This window comes from Danio rerio, chromosome 9 (genome assembly GCF_052040795.2).
Source record: "Danio rerio strain M-AB ecotype USA chromosome 9, GRCz13ab, whole genome shotgun sequence".
NCBI lineage: Eukaryota > Metazoa > Chordata > Actinopteri > Cypriniformes > Danionidae > Danio > Danio rerio.
In genome coordinates this window covers 43,319,008-43,343,658 of record NC_141029.1, presented here as the reverse complement: position 1 = coordinate 43,343,658, position 24,651 = coordinate 43,319,008, and the positions used below count along the sequence as shown (strand labels likewise).

The 24,651-nt window shown below is 33.7% G+C and overlaps 1 protein-coding gene across 2 annotated transcripts; it reads right to left on the bottom strand.

The window, feature by feature from the left end:
- Positions 1 to 678: 678 nt before the first annotated feature.
- nemp2 (nuclear envelope integral membrane protein 2) lies at positions 679 to 22,488 on the bottom strand. Of its 2 annotated transcripts, none has more exons than NM_001423789.1 (9): positions 22,067 to 22,488; positions 19,848 to 19,957; positions 18,768 to 18,999; positions 18,614 to 18,686; positions 15,916 to 16,009; positions 11,748 to 11,862; positions 7,400 to 7,625; positions 6,905 to 7,093; positions 679 to 3,037 (listed from the first exon to the last, which is right to left on the bottom strand). In NM_001423789.1, the coding sequence occupies exons 1-9, from the start codon at positions 22,155 to 22,157 to the stop codon at positions 2,728 to 2,730; spliced, it is 1,440 nt and encodes a 479-aa protein (NP_001410718.1). In that variant the 5' UTR covers positions 22,158 to 22,488; the 3' UTR covers positions 679 to 2,727. The 2 variants fall into 2 exon arrangements, 1 of the variants encoding a protein (NP_001410718.1); XR_015498925.1 differs by lacking the exon at positions 679 to 3,037 and adding an exon at positions 5,862 to 6,418 and having other exon boundaries at positions 6,497 to 7,093; positions 22,067 to 22,264.
- Between the last annotated feature and the right edge of the window lie 2,163 nt (positions 22,489 to 24,651).

Genomic DNA, 24,651 nt, shown 5'->3' with positions numbered 1-24,651 from the left:
TAGCCTGGTCCGGGGCAGGTGAACTCTCAGGCTAAGTCTTAAGTTAAAGCTTAATCAAGGTAATGTTAACAGTGCAAGTAAGCTATCATGTTGATGATTTGCACTATATCTACTTAGTTTTGAGTATGTGATCTTACTGTAATAATATAAAAAAATACACGTTTTTATATGAAGATAATACAATATTTGGGTTGAGAGTTGAGGGATTTTTCTTAAATAATATAATGTTGTAATATAAAAGGCTGAATAATTTAATGAAATGTTCAGAAAAGAATTGTCGTCTTACAAAAGTTAAATTTGAAAAGAAAAGCCAGGACATGGATGCGTGAACCCTATGAGTTGATGCATTTTAAAGGGATGGTTCACCCAACAATAGAATTTGATGAAAAAAAAAAAAAACATGAGACGGGGCAAAAATATGTATTTCAAAGCTTTTGCACTTTAGCTAAAATTTTTATCTTGGCATTTCTTTGCATAAAAATGTTTTAAAGGGAGGTAGAAAGTCGGAAAAAGTCTTTAAACGAAACACATTTATAATTTAAAGTACCAATGCGTCAACAAACATATCAAAACAATGAAATTTTACATTGGGACACATATATATGAAAACAAGATGTGTTTATTTATGTAGGTCAACATAACAGTATACTATAAACACAATGTCAAACAGCATGATCCAGTTCACAACTTTATTTTAAAAACTTTTGGCCCCAAAAACGTCCATAGTAATCCAAAGCTTCTCTTGGAAACAAACTATTTGCAAGTGAGCACAACAGTTGTTGGTAGGACACAGAAAAAGTGAGAATAATTCCTTCAGTGGCTTTGTGAAATGTTATTAAAAACATATTTGGGACTTCCAAAGTTACTCATAGCCCAAATTACACGCTATAATCAAGTTTTTTAAGTCACACACACACAGACACACAAGACATCTTTTTTGCACTTAAAAAGACTAGGTCAAAGCAAGTACAATAATAGTCAAAAGTATTATTAAAAGAGATTGTTCACCCCAAATTCAAATATACTCTCAAGTAGTTTTATGTATCTTTTATGCTTGTCTTTCTTCTATTGAACACAAAACAAGATAATCCGAAGAAAGCTGTAAAAAAGCAGCCTTTGACATGCATAGTAAAACCAATAAAACTAAAATACTACGGAAGTCAATGGCTGTTTTTATAGCAACATCTTTCAGTATATCCTCCTCTGTGTTCAACAGAAGAAAAAAACCCAAACAGATCTGGAAATGTGAAGGATTATAGATATTGATGATATATTTATCGACAAAAACAGCTAAAACAGTCATGAAATGGCCTGCACAGAGTCCAGACCTTAATATACAGTAGTATTATAGAGGCAGTAAGGGGTTGCCTGGACAGAGGGGAAAAAAGCAGAAAAAAACACATAAATCAGAAGATGGAAGATAGGTCTGGTATAAGGACTCATACTAAATTCTTTTGCTAGCAGGAGCTATTTTATTGTAAAAACAATGTGTTATTTTTCTTAATTTTTTTGTATATATTTATTTTGTATATATATATTTTTTAATGCAGAGACCAGGAAGGTCATTAAAACATCAAAACTGTTGGGGGACCAAAGAATTTTCATTTTTGGGTGAACTATCCCTTTAAACACTGCTTACAAAACACCATGTCAAACAGCAGTGCAAAATGTGCCAGAAAAAGAGCACAATGGCCAAACATCAGCATAAAGATGGTGTAAAGAAAGTGTGAAAGGCCCCACAATCAATAATGCGTTGAACAAACATACGACGTAAGCTGTCAAATAGACAAAAAACACCTCCAGACATGTTTTTAAAAACTCGTTATTCTAACTTTAGCCCTTTTAGAACAATGCCACGTTCAAGACACCAGCCAGTGCAAGTCAAACACACCGTGATTTGTTTAAAGAGCCCCTAAAAAGTTTCTTTGTGAGTAACAGATCCATATTATATCAAGGCAATGATGCGTTCTGCTGAATAGGGACCTTGTTTTCTATCAAATGTCATGAGAAGAATTAAAATAGTACGCACAAATGCTCATAAGCCACATAGTATAGTTCTAAAATATCGAGCAGCTTGGAGATTTTACTGAACGTCTACTTCTGTGCTCCACTTAAGACAGAACGCCACACAGATTTAGATTTTTTTTAGCTGAGCCAACACTAGAGGGCATGATTTACTTAAATTACACCACATGATTCTACATGTCCAGTCATTCTCTAGTACAGTGTTTCCCAAGCCTGTTTCAGAAGGCACACCAACAGTACACATTTTCAACCTTTCCCTAATCAAACACACCTGAATCAACTTCAAAACCAGAAGTTAATGGGTCAGATAAGGAAGACATCCAAAACATATGTTGTTGGTGTGCCTCCAGGAATAGGGTTGGAAAACACTGCTCTGGAACAGTTGAGGAAAAAGATTATTGACTGAAATGATGAGCTTGTATACCTGAGAGTCACCATCTGCTCACACACTATTAGCATACAATATGTACAATACGCTGTTACTTTACTCCCAGCTCTGCATCACTCGGGTATAAGAACTTAAAAATATATATAATAACAGCCCACGCTGGCAGAAAGAGATCATTAAAACACACAAACAAGAGATTTTTACAATCCTTATAGACCTGCTAATGTTCCTTAGAGTCATTTCTTCCTTATAATATTGTGCAATTTAAAGTGTCTCTTTAAAATAAGCATAAAATGACTTATCCTGGCTGAGTTTCAAAAGAAGTCCTGGTCTTCTGGATCCAGGGGTTCTGGCTGAGGGGTGTAGGTGACAGGAGGATATGGACAGATGGTTGGAGGGTATATAGTTGGACTGGGGAGGTTATTTAGGACTGGAGGACTGTTTCCAACTATCTCGTCTTCACTATTGTCCTCTGCTTCTTCTCTGTGTGACTGAGTGTCGCTGGAGCTGCTGTTGTTGAAGATCACATTCTCATAATAGGCACCGCCAAGGCCGTAATGATTCTCATGGTTCTGATGCTCCTCTTGAGTGATGTGACTGCCTTGACGGAGAAACTCTGCAAACCTGGAAGAGGCGGGAAACAACGGGTGAGGAATGACTACTAAAATGTTAGACATAAAGGCTATAAAGAATTTTTCCCCTTCATTTACAATCTACTTAAAATTGCAGAATCACTTTTTATATTATTATTTTCAAGACAAGACACTGCAGGCAAAAACACTTTTTATTATTTAGTTTTTTCATAGTGTTTTTTTTCTATCTAATATCAAGAAAACATCCCAAATGCACTCTTCTCTCTTTTTTTGTAAATATATTTCTTTTTTTATATACATGTACCCACCGGTCCTACTGCACCCAACTTCGCTAGCTGGCCTCTGTTACACTCAACCTCCTAAACCTCACTCCCATTCTGGACCAGCTCCCACGTGTCACCCAATCCGGTCTGAGTTGGGATCGAACTGACGATTCTTTGCATGGGAGTTGGTAACTCTAACAAGTAGACTAAAGACTATGGTTTCTAGCGTCTGTCGCTACAGCACCTTTAGAGATCAGAGGAATGAGGTTTACCTGCATAGCACTTGGCTAGCTGGCCTCCATTATTTCATGTTTAACAGTTTTTATCAGCACAAAACAGAACAAAAAACATTTATACGGTCTATAATATTTTTATACAAATGATAACAAATAAGAAAGAAAATACAAAAAAAAATTAAATAAGTAAATTAATTTAAAATATATATATATAATAATAATAAAAACATGCACCATGTAGAGTAAATAATATACACCATGAAGTTTTACTTGGTCAAACTCAAAACATTGAGAATGGAGTGAAAAAGTAAGAGTAAAATTGTCCATGAATCATAAGTGCCCTACTTTCAACTCTTTAAAAGATAAGCAAGGACTAGGACCCAGATTTTTATAACTTTTTAGGAGAATCCGCCCTAGCAAAACAAATACTTTCAAGCTTAAGAGCAGCATCCATTTCAGTCAGCCATTTATGAAAAGGAGGTGGTAAAATAGACTTCCATTCCATCAAGATCACCTTTGTAGCCACTACCATACCAAACACAATAGACATTTGCTGATTATATGACCGCGCTAACACAGGGTCAGAGCATCCAAACAAGGCTAATTCAATATCTGGACTAATGTTTTCTCCTAAAACATTTGAATAAAACTGAAAAATATTATTTGAGATCTCAGTGCAAAACCAAAAAGTATGAGCATATGTTCGCCCTGAGCTCTTACATCTGTTACATAATAGGGAAACCGAAAAGAAAATTTGATTGAGTTTTGGTATGATGTAAAAATCATTTTCAAGTACAACGTTATCAATTTGTGTCTGTAGATTCCAATTGCTATATATATATATATATATATATATATATATATATATATATATATATATATATATATATATATATATATATATATATATTAAAGGCTGTTTTCTCAAAATGATTTTTTCCTATCTTGCACTCAGTCATACATCTCTAATTCAGACTTACACCAAACTTAACAATTTTATACTTATCTGTATCCTAAAGGTTTTTAGAGAAGTATTTGTTCAAACATAAAATGCAAAAAAATCCTTCCACATTTTTAATGGTTGTTTGCAATGTTTTCTGAATTATGTGGCTTTATCATATTTTATCCTATTTTCTGATTTTGTGTCAGAAATGTGTGCAAAATAGACTCATATTTCATTAAATTATGCCTCATCTACATATTTCAGCACACTATTCTAATACTTAAACTTGTAATGGCAAACATTTTTGGCATTCTTAATCTAATAAATAAACTGCTGAAGTATAGTGATGAATACTAGTTAATTTTTAATTTTATTTCTATTCTCACTTGCAATGTCTTGCCATAATGTGTATCAAACTTAATAAAGGAAACTTTGCATTGTGACAAAATCCACAACATCCTTTATACCAGTGTTTCTCAACCACGTTCCTGAAGGACCACCAAACACCTGGAGACGGTTAAAACAGCAGTGCGCATGATAAAGCGTAGCCTAGTTGTGACTCAAAGGGACACTAAATCACAACTTACACACTACTAAATATTTTTGTGTTGCACCACTGAACTTAGTTTAAACTTGGCGCTAGGTTCCAACTAAATAGTTATGGCAGCATCCCTCCATGTATAACGGTATAAAGAGATGACTGCGAGTTTAATTTACATTAAGGAGCTCTCGATGATAATGAAGAATGATCTCCCTCTACTCACAGCCTCATTTTCCTCCCAAATCTCGCATTTGTTTCAGTTTGTGAAAAAAGAGTTTAATTTTTTCAAGGCGTGTTTTGTGTTAATTGTGTCCACCGATTAAAATGACAATTTCCTGATGACTGAGTTCTTCTCTCTGCTCTTTTCTCTTTCACGTGTTTCTCTTTCAGTTCGCAATGCAGGTGTGTGAGTCGTCTGTTATCAGTGACTGACTGTAATTTAATGTGCTATAAAAATGTCATTTGTCATTTCATTTTCATCGGACAGTTCTATATAAATGCATTAGTGCAGAATTTTAAAGCAGTTAAACAATTTAAATGCTTCTTATTGGATATTACGTCATTCAATGAGACTATGCATAACTTCATGGAGAGCTTACAACCTACTAACTACAGTTTTCCCTAAGAACATGCGGTGCAACCAAAGTAAGAACACATTTAGTTACAATCTAGCTAGTAGTTACTAAGCCCCTAGTATGGACTTTACGTTCCAGTATTAGAAAGAACTTACTAAAAGCTGGTGCAATCCTACCGAGGAGAACTTGCATACACTTTAACATAAACTTTACAGCATGATTCATTATCTTTATTCTGAGTCTACATTCTGTTTTACAGAGCAATTGGTTCATTCATAATTTGCAAGATTATACACATTTTATTTTTTTTAATTGATTTTTTTAAAATGGCTGTTTGCATTATTTTCTGAGCTATAAATTTTTAGTTTATTGCCATATCAGCTTCAATGGCTATTTCATGGCAAAAACTGATCAAATTTACAAACATTTTATAAACAGCATTTTTTCGATCCTAAATAGGTTTTTCACAATAAAAAGTCAACAAAAACAACAATGAATTATATTTAAAATAAGATAAAACTCTAAGATTTTAAAACTCACGTTAAAAAATACTTTTTTAAAATGCAAGATTTTGAAAAAATATATATAAATACAATGAATTATGGAGAGGCATCACAGTGGGTAGCACAATCACAGCAAAAAGGTTGCTGGTTCGAGCCTTGGCTGGGTTAGTTGGCATTTCTGTGTGGAGTTTGCATGTTCTCCCCGTGTTCGCATGGGTTTCTTCCGGGTGCTTCGATTTCCCTCACAGTCCAAAGACAAGCAGTAGAGATGAATTGGGTAGCTAAATTGACCGTAGTGTATGTGAGTGAATGCAAGAGTGTGTATGGGTGTTTCCCAGTCATGAGTTAAGGCTGAAAGGGCATTCGCTGCGTAAAACATATGCAAAATGAGTTCATTCAGCTGTGGCGACCACTGATTAATAAAGGGACTTAGCCAAAATAAAATGAACTTATGAATGAATGAATTATGATGTGATAAAAATTTATTTTTATTCTGGCTTCATCCTATTTTCACCCGATTTAGAAATTTGTGTGCTAGAAATATATAAAAAATTAGGTTGTAATCATTGAATAATGCCTCAGCTGCATATTTGAATATCAAATTCTAATACAAAACATTTTTTTAATTTTTAATGTAATAAACTGTGAAAGCATGGTGATAAATGCTAGTTGTTGTTGTTGTTTTATTTCATTTCTATTCTCACTTGCAATGTCTTGCCATAATATGTATTAATCAGAGTAAAGGAAACTTTGCATTGTGACACAAGCCACAACATCCTTAAAACTCTGATATGTTCAGCTTAAATATGTTTATTTCGATTTAAATAAATGAATTACCTTTGTGGGGATCTGAGCCTCAGCACTGTTTCCCATGCAGGAAAGCCAGGTCTGTTACAGTATTCCCGCAGCTCATCCAGAGAGGCTCTGGTGTGGATCTCTCCCTGCTCTCTGTACTCTTCCTCAGTCAGCAGCCTTACAGTGGGCCGTCTCCTCCTCCGGAATAAAGCCAGGAAAGAGTAGAAGAGACTGAAGGCAGAAAGAGTCACTTAATACATACAAACATTTCAGATAGAAGCGATAGAGTAAGCTAAGAGACCATTTGCAAATGTTGAGTTTCTCTGGATTCTCATACAGCCCCTTTCAGTGGTCACAAATCAAACTGCCAATGCTACACATTTCTAACCTAAGAATTAACTGGCAAACATGATTTTTACCTCTGAAACAACCATTTTATCTGCCTCGCAAATTAAAGTTATGTCCGAATTTCTTTGTATCAATAACAATCATATTTTACTCAAAAATCTTAAACCCAATTCGTGGTGCTTTCCTTACCTGCAAATCCCCATCAGAAGGCTCCAGGCCAAGGGCAGAATCTTCCAGCACAACAGGACAGCGACAAGTACAAAGTAAGCAGGAGGGAATGTGATCCCGTAGTAAAGCAACACTATGCCTACTGCTTGCATCGAGCAGGTCATGAAGTTGAGGGTGTGTTTGTTGGTGATGGGACCGTGTTTATAGCACACGGCAAAGCTAAATAAACCCGATATCAGCACATAAGCTGCAAAGAAAGAGCAAAGTCTCTAAATCATTTTAAAGGTCAAGTTTGGTATTATCATTCACATTGCACGCAAGCATACATACATGGAACAATGCAAAAAGCATAGCCAATTTGTAGCGGATAAAAGAAGCTTGCCTGAGCTTGTCTGTCATTCTTGTACAGCCCACAAACCAACAGTAATAATGTGTTCAAACAAAGCATGCTCACAATAGATCTATACGTGCTGAAGCAACTGTGCAATACATTCTCTGAATATTTATTTTTTAGTTAACTACTCCTTTAAATTCAAGTTGTCATGTGATGTAATTTCCAAGCTTACAGTGACTAAGCAAACATTATGGGCTACAGCTGCAACACAGCAATAAAGTAGAGCCATCACTGTAGTCTTCAGTGTCACACAATCCTACACATGATCCTTTTGTATTGATTTGGCACTTAAAGAACATTTATTATTATCAGTTGAAAACAGATGTACTGTTTCTTTGTGGAAAATCAAAATACACAGCTTCTAAGATTATTATTTTTTTTATAGAACAATTCTAAAGAACGGGAAAAAATTGTTTAGAGTACAGGGTTTCTGCAGGTTTAATCAAGTCAAATTGAAGACTTTTTAAGACCCATTTAAGACCATTATGAATTAAAATCTAGACTTATGCAGGGCTAAACACTAATGTTTTTTTCTATTGGCCCAGTCGGTTTCCACAATTTTTGTTTTTATTATTTCTTAGCGACATATTTGAATGTGTCAAAACAAGAAAACTCTAGTTGAATACACTTTAAGATCATTTTTTAATTATTTTTTTTACTTTTTTTAAATGACAAGTTTAACATTGTTAAAAAAGATATTATTATAGAGCAAAGACATAAGTAATCAAAATATATATTTGTTGGCTTTTAGTCTAAATTTATTGAGAATAATGTATCATGTAAAGTGGTATGTTGCTCTTTTATTATCATGAGGAACTGTGTAATTGTTTTTAGTTTTCTTTCCATGATAAAGGAATTTAATTTAGAGAAATTGCTGTAAAAATTGTAAATAAACTCTCTTTGCAAAAAAAATCCTAAATATTAAAAAAAAAAAAAAAAGTTTTATTGAGATGGATATTAGGTGATTGAATGGATGTTGTCCCGATTGGGTAGCTTTACTTGGACAGAGGAAAATAAAGACCTGGCTAAAATGATTTAAGACCTACGAGATAATATTTCAGTGAATTTAAGACTTTTTTTAAGGCCTAAAATTTGGTTTTTCATATTTAAGACTTTTTAAGACCCCGTGGACACCCTAAAGTAATATCAAGTCTATTAATCTTAATAATATTAATCTTTTGAATAAACTGTGTATATGACTTTTCTTAAAACAAAAGTTTCCTGAAAAATATCCTGCCTGTGTTTTCCAAGTAATGGATGGGGAATGGATCTATCGAACTACAAAAAAGGCAAACACATAAGAAAAGTGGTAACACTTTAGCTAATACTTTTGTATTAGTTAATGTTAATGCATTTACTAACATGAAGAAACAATATACAATACATTTGTTACAGTATTTTGTTCATGTTAGTTAACGTCAGTTAATGAACATACAGTAGTTCATTGTTAGTTCATGTTAACTATGATGCATTAACTACTGTTATCAAGCATGAAATTGGGTGTTAAAATCCAAATTATGATTAACAAATGGTGTACAAGTATTAGGTCATGTTACATTAACTAATAAAACATTTTTGTAAAGTGTGACCAGAAAAGCACACTATATTCGAGGTCTTTTAAAGCAATACAATATCTTTGAATGCACAAATATGAAATTCTTGCTGATATGATGACTGATAAATCTTTATATTTAAATATTTCTAAATGTTTTAATCCTGATCTTTTCTCCTTAAACCCTTATTTCAAAAGCAAAGTGCAAAACAATACAGTGGAGAGCTGATTTTATTTTAAACAAAAAAACTGCAAGTAAAGTTTCTTTCTCAAAATAATCATTAAACATTTAAATAATAAAAAAGGATAATAAGAAATTAAAAGTAAATAATAATATATTAGCTGTAATATTTCAGGCTGACAACTGGGCTTATATAAAAAAAAGTTATTATCTGATACGGCAACCGATACAAACATGCATTACATTCAGTACAAAAAAAACACTCTTTACTAAAAATCTGAAGAAAAAAAAATCTAATATTGACAATTTAAAAACCACAAAGCTATACATTTTAGAGTCAATGCTGACATACAGTGTCAATGCACCAATTTTGTAATCATTTATCACTAAAAATAATTCCTCATAGTCCATGGCTTTGTTACACTGTCATTTTGCTCATTTTTATGTAGCTTCCATTATTTATTTAGTTGTTCGTTTGTTTTAATTTTGCACTTGACAAAGTTTTTATTATGTGGAATCATATGAAAATAAATAAAAACTCAACTATTTGGAAGAATAAGTTTGGGAGCATTCGACTAACAATGTTACGTTTACATGACAACAATGCAGACAAAAACGGAAATGTTTTTCCCTTGCATTGTAAAAGAGATCCACGTTCACATGACATTTTCAAAATAATCCACGTTCAAAATGAGCCACTGCTCCAGGTGTCTGTTCACAGAGCATGTGTTGTCCACATCACAACTTTTACTTCACTTGTTTACACGTCAATGAAAATGGTTAAAAAACTGTATTACATGTCAGCCCAGTTTTTAGCGCTGTTACCTTGTTAGTAACCAATATCTGTAGGCAAGTGACAACTAGTAGTTGGCGGCTCAACATTGATATATAGAATTTGTTGTGTGTGTAAGATGCATCTCGGCTGTTGGCTGTAATGTGAAGTAAATCTACACTTTGCAGATGAAGCTTTAGCAAACAGTTAAGCAACAAAAACGCTGCCACATACTCCGCCACTTTGTGTGTTTGTTCGCAATTGTGCTCTACACTCTGCACACATATGACAATTGTTTACAGGTGAAAATACAGAGTTTTTGTAAATACAAAAAGTTTCCAGTTTTTGGCTGAAAAGGTTGTTATGAGGCCTGTCACGATAAAAAAAAATTGTGATATATTTTCACAGAAATTGTTGCGATAAGCGATTTTATTGACATTATAGATCACTGATTATAGAATAATAACAGCAAAACAGCGCAAATAGCCATAAACACTTTCAAGGAACTAAGGCCTTTGATTGTTAAGGTTATATTGATTTTGTAATTTGATGTCAAAATTATGTAAATATCCTATTAAATGTACTATTAAGTAAACCACTAATTATTAACTGACATCGGTGAGGTCAATTATCAATGTCCTTGTAAAATGTCTTTAACGTTATTTGTGAGGTAATTGAGGTCATGTACAAATATTTCATGATAAGTCGATATATTGATTATTGTGACAGGCCTAGCTGTCATGTAAACGGCTCCTCAGCAAATGACAAAATCTTAATTATTGAGTTAACCATTTTATTAATGTTACTGTAGCTCTCTAAAAACAACGAAAGAAAGAAAGAATGAACGAAAAAACAAAAAAGAAATAAAAGGATCTAAGCAGACACACTCCCGAGGCTGTAATCCTCCCAGAGCCTTTTTGTTTAGGCATAGAAATCAATGTTCCAGCGGTACTGCGGCTTCTTTCCCTTAATCTTAATATGCCTGTGGTTCTCGCATTCAAACACTGATGCATTTACATACTGCGAGTGCTTGAAGAGGGAAATTGATTTGGCAGAGAATAGAGTCTATTGAGCAGTCAAGAGGCAGTCGTTTCAGCATTTCGAAATACTTGGCCCTCATATTATAACACTAACTGAGCCAAGATATACGATACAAAAGGTGAATCTCAATCTGCTCCAGACTGTTACTACGCAATGCTGGAGCGCTGATGAAACGTCCAGCGAGAGAGTGGAGGGATAATCTGACTAAACGACATGCGCAGTAATTATTCTATTGTAGAAAGAACACGTCAAGCAAATTAACAGACAACACGTGGCATTCGGCTGACATGCACGATTGTACATAAGGTACGTTTGAAAGACCATTTATTAACATTAGCGAAGGCTTACTGTCTGGTGTAATTGGATGATGAGATGATTGCAAAGAAAAACAGAGCAAGATGGGTTATAACAGAAAGGTTGCCTAGTTACCCAGTAATTCCATCCAGTGCTCAGTCACGATGTCGTCCCATTCATTTAACACCCTCTGGATCCCCATGTAGGACAGACCGGAGCCAGCGCCCAGCAGCACAAGGAACAGCCCTCGCTGGTGCGAAAAAGCAGAGATGTGTTTGAAATCGTTCACTTGTTCACTCATTCGCTAAACCCTACATCAGTGTTTCTCAACCACGTTCCTGGAGAACCACCAGCACTGCATGTTTTGGATGTCTCCTGTGTCTGTCACACCCATTACAGGTCTTTCAGTCTCTGCTAATGAGCTGATGATCTGAATCAGGTGTGTTTGGTTAAGGAGACCTCCAGGAAAGTGGTTGAGAAACACTGCCCTACATAGTGTATGGCGGCTGATTGGACTATATTAGGAAAGAGGGAACTAAATAGGCCCAATCCCATTTCTATTTTTGTACCCTTAACCCTACCTCTTCCCCTTGTCCCTTGAAACAGAGTGTGAAGGAGAAGGGCTTCAAAATTTACACCTAGGGATTAGGACAGCAATAAAAGGACCTGCACACATCATCATATGTCATTGTTATCTCTTGCTTCATAAGAGATTGACGATCGTGACTGCTGTAGTTATTCCAGTGGTGCTATTTTTTGGTATTTGTCTTCAGGTAATCACTGAAGGCTTATATCATATTATCACAACGATATATTGTTGCAATAAAATCGTAACTGTATTATTCATTTAACACAGTGGCCCTATTCATCTATGTAAACTAGAGGTGTAAACCTATACTGGTCTCACGGTTCGGTTCGGTTACGATTATCATGCCATCGATTCGGTTCAATTCGATATCTCGGTGCATCACGGTGCATTGACGATGCTTTCCATATATGGTGTTATATTTTAGGGGGGAGGCTATAACATGCTGTCTGTATAAACACACAGACACACAGCAACACACTGCCTCTCATTCAAACACATTCACAAACATTGACAGCATCAAACAAACAAACACACACATGCACACACACACACACACAAACACACTTAAGCCCTTGCAACAGGGAGAGCTCACGCTGAGCGGAGCAGAAAAACGAAAAAAAAATAAGCACTTTTCCCACGGTCCCTTACAGAGAGCTCCTCTCAGCGCGAGCTCTGCCGGCTAAAGTAAACGGAGCAGTGCTCGTAATGTCGAGCGAAAAAAAAAGAAAGACAGCTGTGAAACATAACCAGCTTTGTCTTTCTGTAGGAAACACACTTTGGATCTTTTTAGGGTAAGCGTTTTTTGAGTTATTGCCGTCTATAACTGAATGTGTGTCAGGAAAATCGAAAACAAAACCAACTGAAGCGCGCTCATTTCTGGCGCCCCACTGGACATACAGCGCCCTAAGCATTTGCCTATGGTGCCTATGCCACGGGCCATCCCTGAGTTGGCCGAGTGTTGTAAATAACGGCGCTCACCTCCCTCGCGACAGAGCGCATACGAGATAAATGTTGTCACGACATAATAACCGGTTATGGTTATTACTGAATCGATACCAGATGTCTGCGTCTGCATCACGGTGCACCGAAGAAACAATTAATTTTGACACCCCTAATGTAAACCCACCAAAACAACACTAACATTATAGCAGACACTGTAAAAAGGTCATTCCCAGCCACTTGACTTTCTGACAGGGTATTCCAGTGTTATCGAGTGTCAAAATGTGGTTTGACTACTATACAAGAGTTGTTGTTGTTATTAATATGGATTATAGGTAGCGAATTTTTTATTTTTTTTTATTTTAGCATTTTTTTAAAGCATGACCGTAAAACACAATCGCCGCTATAAATGTATCAAAACATGTGCTTGTCTGTAGTAAAAATTCATAATAATCACAAAAAATAATACTAATTTGTGCATCTCTTTAATCCCGTGTGCAGCCATTTTGCTGTTGTAGCTGATATATTCTGGGAAATTTTCTTATCCGTTGGTTTCGAGTGTGGTCCTGAAAAATCTCTGTTTTAAGGGCTATCTAGCCCTTCCCCTTAGCCCTACGCCTTCAAGCTAAACACAATAGGGAAACCCCAACCCCTTCACATGAACACGCAAAACAAGAGGTAGGGATGAGGGGAAGGGCTCAGGGGTAGAATTGGGATTGGGCTTAAGCATGAGCCAGAGAACGTTACATCTACAATCATGTGAAATATCCTTTTTAGGTTTATATTTTGACTTTCACCGTTGATTTGTCACTTTTATGGTATAATTTGATAAAGAGAAATGTAAGAACATATGTGTGTAATGCTTGTTACTTTTTATAATATAAAAATACACACAATTTTCACATTTATTTGATCATAAATATGAAAATACATATTAATAATGTCTGACATAAATTAATACACACCCCTTAAAAATTCATCTTTTAAAATGTATATTTTCTACAGGATGGATGCTATACAATAAGTCTATATATGTTAGATTAGTCAGTACAAAAGCTAAAACTGGAACTAATCTAGCAAAATAACTGACAGTGCAAATATTTGAACACTCCAATTAAATTTTATTTGCAAAATATCAAATACAATTTTAATAAGAAAGCAAAAGATTTTTACATTTTGTAATTAAAATTTTTTGCAATACCTCACTTGAATCTAAAGGGGGTCTACTGTGCAATAATCCCTTTTATAAGAGTTTTCAACACTGTTGTGTGGCAATAGTGTGAATATAGCCAGCCTCTAATGGTAAAAATTTTATTATTTTATTTTTTTCATATAATCACACTAGATAAAAACAGCATGCAGAAACATTCTCCCTTTGTACATGTCATTAGAGGGGAAAAGTCCCTCCCATTAGAGATGATCTCTCCCTCATTAGCATAGACAGACCTGAATGAGAACCAGCCTTCCACCATTACAGTTTTTACATAATACCACCCGAAGAAAGAGTCATCAACTAAGAGACATTATAATTGTGGAGTTTGAGGATGCACAAATTAACACTGTAGTCTCCATAAACTGCCTTCTTTTAAGACAATTTGTTTCAGTTTAAGATATTTTCAGTTTTTCACAGAGATCCTGTTTAAATCTAGCACTGTGCTGATGCATTAGTGTTTGTAGCTCCACCCTCTTTTGAAAAGAGAGATGGAAGCACAATCTCATTTAAATGTAAAATGACAGTGACCAAAATGACACAATTTGGAACAAAGCATAAAAGGGGCATTTTAAAGGAGTTGTAAAAAAAAACTTGTGGGGCAGTTTGAGCTGAAGTTTACATCTTGTAAAAATAGGCATGATAGGTTTCCTTTAAATGTGTTATCCTTCCATTTTAGATGACCAAACTCTAATTTTACTTTGATAAAACTGTTTTTAAAAAGTGCACCAATATAAATATTGTCTATATTCACTGAGAAATAGATATAAATATGCATTTTTAAAGGGGTGTACTCATTTATGCTGTGAACTGTATAACAAAGTAAATAATAATAAAAATAATAATAATTAAAAAAATAAATAATGAGAATAAGAATAAAATAATAATAATAATAATAATAATAATAATAAGGAAATAACAACATATTAACTGATGTTTCAAACAAATTATTGGGCGAATAATAGCTCTAAAATCAAATATTGATCATTTAAACCTCAAAGCAATAACGTTTAGAGTCAGTGACAACTAGAATAAATAAAATAAATTAATAAAATAATATAGTATAATGGTAACAAGAACCCACACTAGTGTATGAACATATATTATAATCTAATTTCGCTGATTCCAAAGGTAATCATGGTCTAAATTATGAATGAGATTTGCAGCATCCAGTCATACACTTTTTTTCACCACCTTGTAACGGAATTTAGGAAATGGTCAACTCAAAATGAGATAGAAACATAGTGAATGGATGTAGAGAATGAAGAGGTTTAATCAAAACTTAGACACTGCTACAAAACGGCACACATCTACACTATACAATGGTCAGGGAGTGGTTTTAAACACAGCTCTCGTGAATGCACTGCAAATATATTTGCAATTGACTGCACATTTCTGATATATCCCTAGGGCTGCTTGTGTCTCCACCTCTCTTTATATTTAATCACATCAGCAGTCAGAATGGCATGCTTAAGCTCAAACTACTCATCCAACATGTTTGATCAGTAAGGAAACAAGATACTGTGTGCGATCAGGATAAAAGTTGTGACGCAAGCATTACACACCTTTGGTACGAAGTTGCGGAGCAAGAGCGTGAGGAAGACAAATGTGGCAATGATTCCTAGCGAAACCCCGGTGGTGTAAAAAAACAGTGAGCTCCTGGAAAATATGAAGATTGAGTCAGATGAATAGGTTTCAACCACAAATGTAAAGTCTGTCATTATTTACTCACTCTCGTTTTGATCACAGTCTACATGCTGTTACTCTTTCCCACATGAAATACAAAGGGAGAGATTTTAAGCAATGCTCTCAAGAGTTTGCACAATAAATTTGTGAGCACAGCAAAAAATAAAAACTGAACAATAAGCACTACATAAAGTAGTCCACATTAGGCCCGTCACATACATTTTGGGCTGGTTTGTCAATAAACTATTACACTTGTGTAAACTGTTAAGTTGGCTTGCTTGATATTTATATCTGTGTATGTGTGAACATATACACTCACTGGCCACTTTATTAGGTACACCTGTCCAACTGCTCGTTAACGCAAATTTCTAAACAGCATGGCATCAAATCAATGCATATAGGCATGTAGACATGGTCAAGACGATCTGCTGCAGTTCAAACTGAGCATCAAAAGGGGGAAGAAAGTTGATTTAAGTGACTTTCAATGTGGCATGATCCAGAGTGTACTTATCTTCTGATGGCTACTTCCAACAGGATAACACATCATGTTATAAAGCGTTTCTTAAACATGAAAATGAGTTTACTGTACTCAATGGCCTCCACAGTCACCAGAGCTCAATCCAATAGAGCACCTTTGGGATGTGGTGGAACAATAGATTTGCATCATGCAGCCGACAAATCTGCAACAACTGCATGATGCTATCATGTTAATATGGACCAAAATCTCTGAGGAATATTTCCAGTACCTTGCTGAATCTATGCCATAAAGGATTAAGGCAGTTCTGAAGGCAAAAGGGGGTCCAACCCGGTAACCGTAAGGTGTACCTAATAAAGTGGTCGGTGAGTATATACATACTACAAACAGATACTACTAAATAACTAAAATCTTGGAACTTTTTTACATTAACTTTGAAGCCAAGCAAACCTAAATGTAAAATAAATAAATAAACAAATAAATAAATAAATGAATGAATAAAAATAATGTATGAGCATATTGATGTGTATGTATGTATGTATGTATGTATGCATGTATGTGTGTATGTAGGTATGTATGTATGTATGTAATGATTTATGTTGGCATGTTTTTTTCTGTTAAATTATTGTTCTGTATTGTAAAAAATAAACTAAATAAAAATGAGAAAAAAATATTTGAGCAATTGCAGCATTATGGATTTGACATTTGCAGTAAAATTTCAAAACATAAATTCGCATACAAAGCATATTTTAACATTATAATGAAACTTTTGTTTATATTTTCCAAAACAACTGCCCGCAGAGTTAAGGGACCAGAAAAATATCAACCTGCAAACATTTATTATATTTTAAATGAGGAAAATAAACATGCGTTATGAATGTGACAAAAAAAGTCTGCAAGATTACAGTATACAGCATACTTTGTAGAATTTCTGTGAATTGAACTACACAACCCAAAAGAAACAATGCTAATTAAAAAGATAAGAGTTGGCTCTCTTTAGAACAAAAAATATTGGTTTTATTTAATTTAATATGTTCACATTTATGAGGAAAAAAGTGCTGTTATGGATGTGACACTTTTCTGTTATGGATGTGACAGCTGTGAAATTGCCACTTGTGTTATTTTGGCAAATTAAAAAGAATAGTTTGAAACACTGACAGATACATTTATGAGTATTTTTAAAGTACAGTAAAATACCTGCTTACAGAAACTGTTTCTGGGTTTTTTGTGTAATTTGGTAAAAAATTCATTTTTTTCATGGCAAGGTTGACATTTGCACGGAATTGCTCAATTACAAATACATCCAGAAAGCACAAGCAGATATTACTTGATACTGAGGTGGCATATTTTGCATTTAGATGTAGATACACGTTTACATTTTCTTATCAAAACTTGTTTCTAACATTTTCTTATCTTGTGGCTTCAAATACACAATCAGACAGCTTTTTACTTGCTTTCTTTTTTCTGTCTCTTTTAAAGTTTCAAGCGGGTAACAATATCTATTTTTTGTTGTACTATATAATGCACCAAAATATATTGCGATAATAGATAATATTGTCATTTTAAGACATTTCATGTCACTCATTAATCTAATGCCAGAAAGACAATGTATTATCATCACAATGCAAGTACACTTTTCCGAAGAGTTTCATTTAATTATTAACAATTAAATAAATAGGCATTGGAATCAGAAGTTGAAAACGCAGATCCTAAATAAATAATAATAAAATCTTAACAAAAAATGCAAGGTGAAACGTAACAGAGGCTGTGATATCTTCTACTAGACCTATTTTCAGTTGTCAGACACCCAAATGAAAATATACTGAAGTCATTTATATTAAATACTATAGTGTTTTTAACCATACTGACACCTCCAATAGAGATAGAGATGTTGCACAATCATACAAGAGTTTTTTGTTCCACTTTTGAGGGTAAATAAATAATTACATAATTATAATTTGTGGTGCACATTTCCTTTAAATGTAGTCATTTTAATGATAAACTATCTCATCTCAAATTAATGTGCAATGTGCAAAGACAAGTGTGCTGGGTGTAATAACTAATAAATAAATTAAAAAACTTGATGCTAAATTGCCACTTACCTGCATATGTTTCTGGCTCCAAAAAACAGTATCAGCCCACACACGAAAAGCAGGAAACACATTCTGTTTAACCCTGTAATAGAAAAAAAACTACCATGATTCAGTGCCCAGGTCCTCTATATAAGAATAAAACATGAGTAAAGCAGTTGCTTACTTTTGTTGGAGACGTGTAGTGTGTACTCAGTATTGCTTCTAGGCGATTTGATCATGAAGCAGATATCAACATCAACCAGAGGAATCTCTAAAGACGTCTCCCTTTGGACAGTGGATGGCCAGTAGTGTTCAACAAAGCAGTTCATAACCGTCAGAAGATCATCCGGATGGTGGCAATTTATAGTCTCCATTGGGAACACAACAACAACGTCCACATTGCTTGACACGTTTACCTGTAAACAATATGTTGTGCTTTATCAATGCTCAATTTAAAAGAGTTAAACGATCACTACAATGATTGGGAATAGGCAATTTTTTAAGTCCCATACAGTTAAAGAGATGAGTTTCATCATTTTTTTTAATCCTTTCAGCCAATCTCCGGATCTACCAGGAGCACCTTTAGCTTAGCTTAGCATAAATCATTCAATCGGATTAGACCATTAGCATCTTGATTAAAAAGTAAAACAAAAGACTTATAATTATTCCTATTTAAAGCTTGACTCTGTAGTTACATCAAGAAACACTAACAGAAAATGAAAGGTTACTATTTTCTAGGTTGATATGACTAGGAACTAGGAACTCTAAGTGCGACGTAATAAATAAGAAACTTTGCTGGTATAAAATAGCTGAGTAACAAGATAACAGTGCTGCGTGATATCATTGTGCCTGGTGCAGCCGTGGTATGGCAGCAAAGTTCCTTAATTATTACACTAGAATGAGAGTATAGTTAATAGCCATATTTAAATTAAAATTGTTTTTAAATTGAATTTTGTGAACGAGATGCTAATGGTCTAATATCAATTAATTCTTTATGTAAAGCTAAGCTAAAAGTGCTCCCACAATAGATCAACTGAATGGACTTAAAAATGGTAATACTCAAATGTTCAACTCTAGGTGACTTGTAAAAATGAGAGCATTTGTAAAAAAAATAATAAAATAAAAAAACAAGTGAAGTGTTCCTTTTAAAACTCTCACCCTCCTTTTATTCCATGATTTACCCGTCACATATAATAAAAAAATTACAAAAAAAAACACTATACAGGAAGAGTAACTAATTGGACAGAGGGACATGATACATTACCTTGAAGGTGGACCAGATGTCCTTCCATTTGATTACTGTACCAGGGCTGTAACAGAAGCATCGACTCCCAGAATACCTGTGTGCACTGTCTCCTTTCACATCGGTGCAATCTGTCAGGATCAGAATAACACTTCTGCTTTAATTTTAAGACATGTCAAAGACAGTACAGAATCATCCACACATGCAAAAAAGAAGTCTATATAAGAGCTTCTGCCCACAGACTGAATTCATCCTAATGACTGCACTAATGATACTGCTGCATCTTCACTTTCCAAAACAACACATTCACATTTACGGTTGCTTACATTTAGCTGTACTAATCATGCAATGTATTTTCCTCATTTAAAAAAAAAAACAACATTGATTTTACAAACTGGAGACTCATAGTTAATTAAAATGATAAACAGACATACAGCTGAATGATTTATTTTGATAATGAAATAAATAAAAAGCTATACAAGAGAAAACTGCCAGCAAATCATCTATTAGACTGAAATGTTAATTTAAAATCTAAAATAGTTTCAAGTAAATATATTAAACTAAATATTTCAGCAACCAATTATTTTTAAACATAAAAATAACTGCACATGCAAGTTACTGTTATTTTACTTTTTATATTAAGTTCTCAACTGTTGCTTTTGTATAAAAGTCAGAGAAATTTGGGAACCCATACTCAGGTTTTTGCTTTGCATGTCAAAGCATGCAGATACATTACAAAAGCTGTTGATCCACTGACATCTTATGAACCAAGGGTCAAAGTTGCAACTCTGAATGTTTTATTGAATTAAAAAAAATTATCACATTAATCTTGTATGCCCTGACAGTGTAAATAAGTCGAATATTTACCTTTTTTTTTTACTTTCATCACTTTAAAATAAAGAAAATAGGCCGTCATATTGTCGTCATAAAAACAAACCACAAAGAAAAAAATAGGACCATATGGACTAAAAATTCGATCTGACAAAAATGTCAATTGACCAAAATATTGACGACATGAAGATCCTATAATGAATGAGTTTTCTGTCAGTGTAAAATTAGTATCAGAGACTACGCATATGTCCATATAAAATTTTCAAGTGAGCTAAAGCTGGATTTATATTCACACATTCAGACTTTAATAAAACGGTAAAGTTAATTTAAAAAGGCTAAGATAGCTTAATTAATGTGAGGTACTCTTATGAGCACATCGTACTATATATTATATATGACTGTAACTACATTTGACAACATTTGTCTCCATTTCACAGTTTAGATCAAAATTATTACTTGTGGTATTTTGAAGTGTCCACGATAACAACATCATGCATTATTCAATATCAGCACATGTCTATCAGAGAGACTGCAAACCTAACTCTATAAAAAATGCTGAGTTCCACACAATTGTTCTGTGTTGTTACAACATTTAGGAATTAAGTTAACGGATTAGTTTTTACAAATTTAAGTGGATTGAACATAAAACAATTAAGTTGTCCCAACGAACTCATGAATTGTGTTGTTTCAGCTCATGTAAATAAGTAGTTTAAACAAACAGCACACATAATTTTCTGAGTGTAAAATAAGAGGTTAGAAGGGTCAAGACGAGATTACAGAAAACCAGTTATGTTTACTTATCCTTAAATGGATACTAAATAATCGAAGTCATTAAAATGGCAATTAATTGCTATTTATAAAATAAATGTAAAACACGATCACCTATAAGACTTATTTACATGTAATCTTTTTTCTTACTTCTGTACTTTTACTTTAGAATGTCAAAATGGACGATAACTAACTTAAATAACATTTTACAAAAACAGAAGTCACCTTTTACGAAAAAAAAGACAATTTAGACAGGTTTTCTTGTATAAATCCCCATTCAATCTTTATCGATGTTTTCTAAGTACTGTCCAAAGTTCAAGTGAGCTAAAGCTGATTTATATTCGCACATTCGTACTTTAATAAAACGGTAAAGCTGAATCGTGAGGTATTTTACGAGCACAATGTACATTAACGTTACATCATATATGACTGTAACTGCATTTGACAACATCTGTGTCCATTACACACTTCAGTTTGCGATTATATAAAACGGTAAACAAGGGTTTACAGCCTGTGATTTCCTTACATTCAAAACTAAAACAGTAGAATCATCCTACATACACAGGGTAACTGTTTTGTACAGTTACTGATGCTTGTTTACGTTGTTGTTGCCTGTTTAGCATGTGACTCAAATCATTTACCTGCGTATGAGTATTCTCTGATTCCTTCAGCGCTTTGCCAGTAAGCGCACAGTAGAGTTAAAACGAGTATAAAAGCAGCCAGTTTCTCCATGTTTTGTTACGTTTTGTTTTAAATGGATGAATTAGACAGACTAGGTAGGTTAATGATTGGCCTGCTAAGCTAACATGAGCTAAGCTAATGTTTTCGGTTTCAAATTCGGTGGGCTTCGGGTAACCCAGACCTGACTAACAGTATCGGAGTGAATGATCGGTTTCGCTTTTGAAGTTACTTAAACATAATGTGTAGATGTTTTAATATTTTGTTATAAAACAACTAAGATGCATCAGTGATCACGTTTAAAGCCTATTTGGACGCTTGACTATGCTTGATAAAGTTAGCATGGCCGTTTAGCGTTTGACTAGTCAGGTCTTAAGCCGCAGTCAAAGGTTTGAAAGTAAACAAATGTGTAATTTATCTAATTCGTGTGTTTTCATTCATTCATTCATTCATTCATTCATTCATTCATTCATTCATTTTCCTTTTGCTCTTTATTCATCAGTTTGCCACAGCGAAATGAACCGCCAACTTTCGTATGTTTTTAGATTGAGTAAAACAGCATATGTGACATTCTGCCAGAAGCGTACATTATTTGTCCCTGAAATAAATTTAAAAATACAGTGAATAAAAAGTATTTAATCACAAAAATGTCTGAAATGGACTGGTGGTTTATTTCTGTGAGTTGTTTGCAAAGAAATATGTCATTCATTTGTTTCTTAGAATTTTTATTTTTCTTTAAAAACACTTTACAAATGCACAAAGCTGTCACTGTCCTTGTGCTCAGCCCAATTGAACAGTTTTAAGTTTTGTGATGTCAAAAAACTGTTATTTAGAAAAACAATACTTCAAAAATAGCAAGTTTAAGTTGTTACTATTCACATCAATTTATTAAAAACATTAAATTATATATATTAAAAAAGGCTACTACATATATAAAATACCAAAAAATTACAATTGTCCCCATGTTTCTGTCAGTCCTGTCACATTTGCATTAAATTTAACATAAAATGCATGCAATACTTTTATGGCTCCGAAGTGACACCATTTGACGAAGAAGTTGACAGTGATCAAGGATGCAAACATTTTATAAAGGAGATTGAACAATCTGGTAGTACACTGTGTAATATTAAAAAGAGAGAAGCTAAAAAAAAGAAAGGAAGCATTATGTAAATTTATTTTGATTAAATAAATGTTGTTTTTATTATTATTATTATCTTACCTATGTAATTTTTTTTTACCCCTGGCATCTGTTTATACTTTTTTATGAAGGATTTTTCAAATAGTACAAACAACAAAGACAATCAGATAAACAAACCATCTCCAAGCACTGCGCAGTAAATAAAAACTTACAAATGCAAGTATAAAAATAATATATATATATATATATATTTTTTTTTTTTTTTTTTTTTAATAATCAAAATAAAACAAAAGAACTCTCTTGAAACAAAAATTTCTGAGTTTTTGTAGAAAGAATTGGACAGGTTCCCAAAGTCTCCTGAATTTGTCATGTTTGTAGTTGAGGACGGTGATAAGGTAATTTTTCCAATGGAAGAAAGACTGACTACTGAGAAATCCACATGGAAGTAGTTGGAATTTAAAAAGTAGACCATTTTAGTAATACACATTTCTTAGCCAGAAATGTAAGAGTTGTAAACAGGGGTTTAAGCTCTGAGTCAAAAAGATCTGTTTTTACTTTAATTCTACAACTAATATAATTTCTCTCATTTTTATTTTGTTTTATTTGTTCATAATCATAACTGTTGTGAGATGTATATTCTTGTACTAACTTTGTACATATTTACCGATTAAAAATAAAATAAAAAAGCGATCAAGGATGTGTTCTGTCATTGAATTGTATGATTTATGCTTGTTTTTGTATGATATGATATTTTGGAGGACAACAAGCTTAAAGGTCAGACCCTGTCACATTTTATATAAGTGAAATTGTATGTTTCTGGTAGAATGTCTCTTTTAGTGTTTTGTGTTTTTCAACAGCTATTATTGAGTTTATTTTAATATTAAAGTTTGAATAATTGCATGTCCAAAAGCATTTGCAATTTGTCGGAAGGAATGAGAAACTGCTACTATGACTAATTGTTTTGAGAAATGCATTAACTGTTTTGCAAATGTAGTGTTGTGAGAAATGCACCAAAGCCACTGAGAAAAACTGTTGCTCCTTCGTTTTTACAAATATAAGTTGATTGAACATAAAACAATTAAGATTTAACAAACGGCAAATGTCATTTTTTGAGTGAATATTTATGAAGCCAGATATTTAGTTAAAAAGCCTTCAACTGACTCTACATGCAAAATGGGACTTTTAGTACCTTAACAAAAACCACAAAGCCTTCCTTCAACCAACATGTTTTTTTAATACTTTCCCTTGCGTGGGACAAAACCTTGTGAGAGTCTACCACTGCAACTGAAGATAAACCTCAATGTGCAAAAAAATACAGCAAAACTAGAGTAATTAAAGAGATAGCTCACGCAGAAATAAAATTTACTCATTTACTCACCCTCCAGTGGTTCCAAACCATTATGAGTTTCT

Bases quoted from the DNA above. Each gene is read 5' to 3' on its own strand.
- nemp2 (NM_001423789.1), bottom strand. From the start codon at position 22,157: ATGGAGAAACTGGCTGCTTTTATACTCGTTTTAACTCTACTGTGCGCT. The intron at 7,626-11,747 runs GTAACTAGGCAA...CTTTCTTTGCAG, and splicing joins GCACTGGATGGAATTACTGG to CTTATGTGCTGATATCGGGT. The intron at 7,094-7,399 runs GTAAGGAAAGCA...TTCTGCCTTCAG, and splicing joins CTTCTGATGGGGATTTGCAG to TCTCTTCTACTCTTTCCTGG.